Genomic DNA, 8,211 nt, shown 5'->3' with positions numbered 1-8,211 from the left:
TTCGCACCCCATGCCCATATCCAATAATTAGTTTGATTGGTTGATGGATAAAACTATCTGAGTCCATGTAATGCTTTTCAAATAAACTGTATATTTTGGATGGATAGCTTACTTTTGTATCATGTTTTTGTGCTGCAGGACCAAGTGTTTTCTGATAATGATGCATTTTTTGCATGGACATTTGTAAACCGAAGGCCACTATGGCAAACACTACTTTCATTTTGCTGGCCTGTTTTGACTCTGGCGATCTGTTTGTTTCCTGTGTATCCCCACCAAGTCAAGCTGTTTATACTCTACTTCTGTGCGGGTGCTTTGCTACTTATACTTTGCCTCCTATTATGTAAGTTATTGGGTGCTGATAGTGCTCACTGTTATACAACTATTTGATATCTGTTGATCATTTGGACACCTTCTAGATAATGGCATCCACATGATCTAGTAGTTATAAAACCCATGGTCTTGTGCACCTGCATTTTTAATTGAAAGTTACTTTGACCTCCTTAACTTTCAGATATCTGCAAGAATTCAAGAGCTATGTTCTTTAATTCTAGTACTCAAAACACTAGTGAACTGGTCTTCAAATTGTTTATAATCTTGCATACCTATCTCTTTTTTATTTTTTACTTGATAACAAAAATATCAGAGACATAATTAAAGTTAGACTCTTATCCTTGTTATCTTGTATGCTAGAGTGATTTTGGTAGTGTGGCTGCTGTTTTGTCTATTATCTTGAGCTTATTCGGGCTGATTTTTCCATGCAGTGAGAGCCCTTATATTTGGAGCACTATGGGTCATCCTTGGAAAGCGGGTATGGTTCTTCCCGAATATTCTTGCAGAGGAAGCAACACTTAAGGAATTATTCCAGTTTTGGCCCAAGAAAGATGAGGGTGAGCGACCCAAATGGACAGCTAGGTTATTTTATGCAATAGTGGCCATGCTGGTGATTCTATTATTGAGGCACCATGCTCCTGATGAAGCTGCTAGAGCCAGGTATGTAAACTACTTGAGAACTTTTATTTTATCAGAAACTCCATTTTCATATATATGTACAAGATGTTAAATTTTTATTTGCTTATGAACTAGATTGACAAATGCTTCATTAGGCTTTGATCTTTGTCTGCTTCAGGGCAGTGGGTTACGTCTATATGTGGATGTCTAATATATGATTTACATGATAACAAATCAAATTTTGGTTTGTTTAAGCAACATCCCCTTGTCTTGTGGTTGTCATAAATCATGCAAGAGAGCAAAATCCGAGGAAAAAGTTGTGCAAGAAAGTTTTTGCATTTGTTTCTCTGGATGCACAGCCAAAGGAAGTCTCTTGAAGGGCATCAATCTGAAACAGTGATTCTATTCTTACAGGTATCAGCAGCGGGTATCCAACATAATTGATGATGTTCTTGAATGGTCCCCTAGGCTTGCCCTGTCAGGTATGATGGAGAAGCAAACTGTGGTCAATGTGACCGATTCCAAGAATAATGTTACTGACGGCAGCAAAGCTGGTGCTGAAACGGTGGCTGAGCCTGAAGATACAGAGGGAGAAACCATCTCTGACCAATTTGAGGAAGAAATCCAAAATCTAGGGGACACAGATCACCGTTACTGAACATTATAATATATATGTAACCCATAGGAACGAAGTCTCAATCAGACTCCAAAATACCATCTTTTCTGTATCCTCTTTCGTTTTTCAGTTTCATCTTATCCCCAAATAATATTTTCATTTTCATCGGTGGTCTGAATGTAGAATTCTGTAATGTTACTGCAAATATCTTGATATTTATTTACTCGGAAACTAGTGGTAGTTTTTCTGCTCTCCGACAAGCAAGACCAAAAAAAACAAAAAACAAAAGGAGAACATATTGATCAAACGGATATATCTGAAGCAGATGTTGATTTGTGGTACAGAAATGAAATTTACAGCCCAATGTCTAACTAGATTTGAAATTGATGCGCATATTTCTCTGACAGCCACAGAAATATCTTTTTTATTTTTTTTTTGCGCTATGGGTGAGGACTTTCCTGATAGTGAAAAGAATCTCTGTTCTTGTGAATGCTATGGGGAGAGAGCAGCAACTTCTCATTTATACGCTTAAAGTCACAAATTGCGACTATGTTGTTGCATGGAAGTTGAAAAGACAACTACAGCATTAGATGACTGTAGACCTGGGGGTCTACAGGTGGAATTTCAATTGAGTGAGCTCCACTGGTAACTTATACTAAATGTGTAAAAGTGAGTAGCTTATATTGACTCGATGAAAAAGATCAGCGCAGATCACCCTGAATAGTCCATTAGACTATAACTCGACAAATAAATTCATTCCAGGGGACCCATGTCAGAAATCACACTGGACGCTTTAAGATGTACGTCACCGAAAAAAACACCAAACTTCCATAAACAAATATTTCAGAAACTAGGCAACATTGACATATGAATTTTCCATTAGTTATATCATATGTGACCACCTCACGAGCTAAACACCTGCTGTTACGAGAGAGAACCAAAACGAAACTCGGATGCTATAAGGCTTATGTCAAATTGTTTCAATCACCATCGACTTCTCACCATCTTTAATGTAATCAACACAAAAGTTTTCACATTTTGAAATCGAAAACAAGACAACTGCAAGTAGTACATAGATGCTTCCCCTAGAACTCTACAGGTACTCCAGCTATTACCAGGTCTTTTTCCTACTCAACCTTCATCTCTAATGACATTTTGTACAGAAGGGAAGAACAATAGTAGTTCAAAGAAAGGGGCTAGAAGAATCCCCATTACTCCTCCCCCACACACTAAAATAAAAACAGCCAAGAATGAATTGCCGCCCAGCTCCGGAAAGCCAAGGTTTAAACGAGTAACCAGCTGCCTTTCTCTGGTCACCAACCACCCCCTACCCACACACTATAAGTGTGAGTTCACGGCATAGCAAGTGCACGGTTAGGTGGAATATTTCCCCACTTCTGACTTGAAGTGGGTCCTTCTCCCGTCTCAGCGGAACGACGCTGATTTGCCTGTACCTGCCAGTTGGTTTGATTTCTAAAATTTCCAATATCACTGTTGTACAAATCCTGAGCATCAGGCACTTTTGCTCCACTGGAGTCGGAGAGAAATGGTCCAGAACCTGATGAACTGATAGACTGTGACATGATAGCCGAGCCAGAATCTGTCCCCTTAGAAGTATCTGAATCAGACTTCTTTGCAAAACGTCCCCCAGTGCCCCTTGCCCTCCTCAAGGCATGCTGGTGACGAGACTCATGGAGATAAGGCTGTGATCAACAAAGAGAACAGTTAACCTCACCGATGGTACTAGAAATGTGTGCAAGATCTAGTCAAAAGTTCTCAACATTTATCTAGTTTCATTACTCAATATGCCCACATGCTCAGACACAACGAGACATCAAAATGGAGAAAGAGGAAAAAACCACCTTACGGACTTTTATCAACTTCTTTTCAAGCTCCGCTTTAGCACGTGACTGTCGCCTCCTCAGAATACCATGGTACTGCTTGGCATTCACATATACAGGCTCCTGTGCCATTTCCAGGGGCAGTGGCATTCTTGCATGATGCATATCATGTAAATACGGAGGAACCTTGATGAAAAAAGCAAATTTTCAGGGAAACATTCAATGAATGAGATAATACCATGAAAATTATTAATGGAGGAGGACATAGGATTAACATTCACCCCGAAGTCAAATATTGACCTTAACTGCCCTAAGTTGGATTAGAAAAACAAAATACTAGTTATTAACTTATCAGTCTGAAGTGACAAGTGGAACAGATGATACATATCATCGACTCCATCAGTATGTCCACACTACTACTGACAGCAATATGAGGAGCCACTGGACACTTCATACAGTGTAACCTAGAGCAATAATTTGACCACTGAGCCTAAGAAGAGACACTTGGAATTTCTATCTGTCGCTAGAATTTCTGAAGGTTGTTCGACGAGATACATCAATTAGGATTAGTGAACCACTCACTACATATCTCAGACCATAGGTAGTACATGACTTCTGGAATGGTAGTATTACAAAAGCAACAAGGCCAAACTTGAGTCTCAAAGAAACTTGGAAACAAAATAGGATCCTGAAAGGTTTGATGTTGGAACAAAAACTCAAAACATACAGTGGATCCCTCTGAATACTTACATTGAAAGGACAAGTTGTTCCACAATTTATTTCTCATATATGAGTTTTGTATTCCTTCGAACTATTACTCCATGTTTTTGGGCTTCACCTCCAACATGCAGAGTGCTACGCTGAAAGAACACTAGTAAAATCCTTCTCACTATTTACAACACACAAACACACATACGCGCACACACCCCATTCTCAACATGCAATTTACTAGTGAGCATATTATAACAAAATTCACATCTGTGAGATAGCTTCGCACTTATTGTCATACCAAAGACTGGGCATAAGCAGCCATCATTCCTCCATAATATTGATCATATGGATTTGAGCCGCAAGCCTGAAACAAACAGATTTTCATGTTAGAACACCAGCTTCAATATCATGCTCCTGATTCTAAAGCAAGCAAAGATTAAGATGTTTGCAGCAGTATTCGTACAACTGAGTGCCCAACAAGCTCAAGCTGCGGGGCATGAGTAAAGTTCCCATCATTTCTTGGATGTAAGGTAGGTGGAACTTGCTGGAGTTTTGGACCCTCCCTCCCATAGCGTCTATCTGAACTTCACAGAAATGCTCATACATATGAGAAAAAGTAAGAAAGTTCAATAAATATTTCAAGACATCTCAACAAGGTTCCACCTTTCTATCCATTCATATAACAAGCTCGAGCTAAGACAATGAAAATATATACCATTTTAGTAAGAGATAAGAAAATCATGGTGGTCTTCTTACACCAGAAAAAGTTCATCTTTGGACATGAAATATAACAGAAAAGCATGGCATTTCTTTTCGCATCCAGTACCCAAGCAAATGCAAGAAGCTGAACAGAAATTTCATTTAGTTCCCATTAAGAACCCAACAATACCCATAGTCCTTAATCCAATATCATCTTCGAAGTCGCAAATGCAGATGTGACCGCCTAGGTTGGCATGTCCGAGATACAAAATTCATTTGCAGAAACCAAAAATCGAGTTGTAATCAAGACATATAAGCTATAAGCATGAAGCAGTACCTGGCTGCAGAGGTGTACCAGTTGGCGATTTTTTGGTAGTATCATCATCTTCCTCATTTATCCCACCTTCAGATTGTGACTGTCCATCCACAGATTGTTCCAGGGATGACGAATCTGATGCATTTCCCCTCATCATAGCTGGGGAAAAGGAATTATATCCAGTATTGTTCCACCAAGGATCAGAAGTGGAGTTTGCAACATTGTAAAGGCCGGCCGCTTCTCCTTGGTGGACGCTTTTAGACTTGGATTGCATGCTCCTGTAATTATGCACAAGCCCTGAACCAATGTTCCCTTACAGAAGCCACAAACAAGCAAGGCCTAGATAGTCCAATAGCATAAAATTCAACATGCAGCCTAAATGTTGGAAAGAAAAACGAAAGTATAAACATACTAAACAGAGAGACCTAAAAAGTCTTTCGATTTGCATTTGTGACAAATGCCTCAAATGTAAATGACATACAAAGTTATGCAGGAATCAGTTTGCACACTTAAGCTCAATAATGCTATTAAATAGAATCATAAATAACAAAAAGAATGACCTAAGCCATACTCACACCAATAATAGCATAAGTGGCATATGTTGAATTCTGTAGTAAATGGATCTTCCATTTTTTCAGCCACATATGTAAATTTTACTTCTGCAAATAATTAATATTAATAACCATTAACAAATTACTATATGAATTTTCGAACATAAGATACAATGTCACCGGTTCTTGCTGCATCTCTTAATCTTCCCTCTTACTTGATATGAAATTCCTTGTTCACAGCATCAAAACTGAAAAAACATATACGCACATTGTACCAATTTTTTAGGCCCAGCAGCTGCTTATTAAAAAAGCCATATTGATTCGCATACCATGATAACTTTAGTTTAAGTCTGCTGAGGCACGATTCTACTAAATTCACAGGAAACAAGAAAAGTGTTCTAGCCTTCATCTTAAAGTTCAAATTTCACAAAATGTCTAGAATCTACTTCTTCCTTTTAGCTCTTTCATTTCTTTCCTTATTTTCTGTTTGAAATTGCCAAGTTAGATGAATTTACGCAGAAATAATTTCAATTCAAACTTTCTTTTTTACCTTTTCAAATCACAATCACATCAATCCATTTGAATCCAAGAACTTCTCGGCACCCACCTCCGTCAAAATTAAGACAAAGCACTGAACTTTAAACGAAACAACGCCAAAAAGTCAAGAACTAATCTTCCTTAAAATCAAAGAGAGAGAGATAGAGAGGCATGGAGACTCGCACTAACTTGCAAAACAATACCAGAGCCAATTATGAAATATCACAATAATAAATCACAACAAGAAAAAAAACCCAGATCAGATAGCTCATTATACCCCAATACCGCACATGCATACATAAAATACACACATGTAAAGACGAATACATGCAGGGCGAGGCTCATGCAACAAAGAAAATACAGCAAATTATATAAAAAAAAAAATAAAGAAAAAAGTACTACTACCAGTCAAGGCCAGGACTGATGTCGATGATTAAAATAGAACCCTAAAATTTGGGGATTGCGAGAATTTAGAGAGAGAAAGAGAGAGAATTGAGAGTCAATGTGCGTTGATATAGGTGTGAGAAATACTGCAGAATTTTAAAGCCTACTGTTCAACTGCAGAATATAGGGAGAGTATCTGTTTGTATAAGAGTGTTAATTTGGGGGAGTCTTTAGCCTGGCTCTGATTCCCTCACCCCCCAAGGCACCTATAACTTGTGCTACCTCTTCTGGGGCCCCACCTTCAGTTGGCCTTGTACACGTGTTACTTGATCTATTAATTTCTTCTTTTAAAAATAAAATGAGAATTCCAATTAAAAAAAAAATAAAATAATATGAGAATTGGAAATTTATAAAATTTTAATAATTAATTGAGTTAAATTTTAAGATAAATTGCAATGTACTTCTTGAATTTTGTTATAATTACAAATATTTTTCATTGTTTGAAAATTTATAAATATGTCCTACAATTAACGACCGTCTAATAAAAATATTCCCAAAAAACTGTCATGGGGGAGCATTTATTGAACGACTGTTAAATTTTAAAAGATATTTATAATTTTTTAAAATAATAATAAAATTATTATTATTATGAAAAACCCTAAATTTGAAAGTGGGAAAAAGAGGGAAAATTAAAATCAAGGGCTCCTTGGTTCCCCTCATTTTCCTTAAAGGTAAAGCAAATAGTGAGTTCAAAAAACTTTTAGATGGGATTTTATTTCTTTCAAAAACTAATAAAAATGCCTCCTGTACAGATCACCTAATCGACTAAATGCACCATACTGTACCGTCCGCAGAATAAATATTTAGGTACCGACCGCTTAATTTTATAGGACACGTAGTGAAAACACGAAATGAGCTGTCACGAATCGGCATAACGCCTGTCTGAGCTGTCAGCATCACCGCTCACAACCATGCAACAACGTATTGAACTTAAATTGCGTTGGACGCTTTCTTGTGAACATGTGGTGCTTCTAAAAATGAACATTAAATTTCTATATTAGTACTAAATATTGTTGCATAATTCCATTGGTTTGACTAGTGTGAGTTTGAAATAAAATACAACTTCTATACTAAACTATATATAGAAATAAAATTATTGACCCGTATCTGACTAAGATTTCAAGAATATAGATTTAGAGAAAAAAAATTTTTTATATAATTAACCAGCTTAAAATAAATATACGATAATTTGCACATAGGGAGTAAGAAATGTGTATGTGAACAAGGCCTAATTTTACGTAGTTAAATTGATACTCCAAATTAATGATATTATGAATTTGAATCTCATTATTATATCTGTACGAGTCTTTATCTACTATTTTACAAAATAATATTTGTTGATTAATTATAAATTATTATTATATGTTGGTTGTTTTAATTATTAATAATTAAAATTTATGATGTGGTGATGTATATAATTGGTTAACTATTCAATATATATACATATATTTTGTTGTAATTACATATTAATTTTTAGAGTATCACTTTCATAAAAAGTAAATAGCGTAAGCTAAATATTTAAAATAACAAGTGGATAATATAAAGACG

The 8,211-nt window shown here is 36.5% G+C and overlaps 2 protein-coding genes across 9 annotated transcripts in view; one reads left to right on the top strand and one right to left on the bottom strand.

Annotated features, from left to right (window-relative positions):
- LOC105163626 overlaps positions 1-1,815 on the top strand; it is a 4,628-nt gene extending 2,813 nt beyond the window's left edge. The window contains exons 3-5 of the mRNA XM_011082051.2: positions 139-340; positions 762-990; positions 1,363-1,815. Of these exons, the coding sequence (XP_011080353.1) occupies positions 139-340; positions 762-990; positions 1,363-1,606 (675 nt within the window). The 3' untranslated portion in view covers positions 1,607-1,815. The remainder of the gene's footprint in view (positions 1-138; positions 341-761; positions 991-1,362) is intronic.
- On the bottom strand, positions 2,578-6,797 carry LOC105163625 (nuclear transcription factor Y subunit A-1-like). Of its 8 annotated transcripts, none has more exons than XM_011082044.2 (7): positions 6,625-6,797; positions 6,233-6,318; positions 5,153-5,470; positions 4,580-4,695; positions 4,415-4,480; positions 3,427-3,591; positions 2,578-3,267 (listed from the first exon to the last, which is right to left on the bottom strand). In XM_011082044.2, exons 3-7 carry the CDS (start codon positions 5,403-5,405, stop codon positions 2,917-2,919), a joined length of 951 nt encoding a protein of 316 aa, XP_011080346.1. In that variant the 5' UTR covers positions 5,406-5,470; positions 6,233-6,318; positions 6,625-6,797; the 3' UTR covers positions 2,578-2,916. The 8 variants fall into 8 exon arrangements, with proteins under 8 accessions (XP_011080346.1, XP_011080350.1, XP_011080348.1 ...); XM_011082048.2 differs by having other exon boundaries at positions 5,153-5,409; XM_011082046.2 differs by lacking the exon at positions 6,233-6,318 and having other exon boundaries at positions 5,153-5,506; positions 6,622-6,797.

The sequence above is a fragment of the Sesamum indicum genome, linkage group LG6, assembly GCF_000512975.1.
Source record: "Sesamum indicum cultivar Zhongzhi No. 13 linkage group LG6, S_indicum_v1.0, whole genome shotgun sequence".
NCBI classification, from domain to species: Eukaryota; Viridiplantae; Streptophyta; class Magnoliopsida; order Lamiales; family Pedaliaceae; genus Sesamum; species Sesamum indicum.
Note: the sequence above shows the minus strand (reverse complement) of the source record. Positions and strands in the feature narration are given on the sequence as shown.

What these genes read in the sequence shown, in the direction of transcription:
- LOC105163625 (XM_011082046.2), bottom strand. Translation starts at nt 5,405, where the DNA reads ATGCAATCCAAGTCTAAAAGCGTCCACCAAGGAGAAGCGGCCGGCCTT. An exon ending in TGGTACACCTCTGCAGCCAG is followed by an intron (nt 4,696 to 5,152) that starts GTACTGCTTCAT and finishes TGTGAAGTTCAG; the next exon opens with ATAGACGCTATGGGAGGGAG. An exon ending in CTGCTTATGCCCAGTCTTTG is followed by an intron (nt 3,592 to 4,414) that starts GTATGACAATAA and finishes TTTTTCATCAAG; the next exon opens with GTTCCTCCGTATTTACATGA.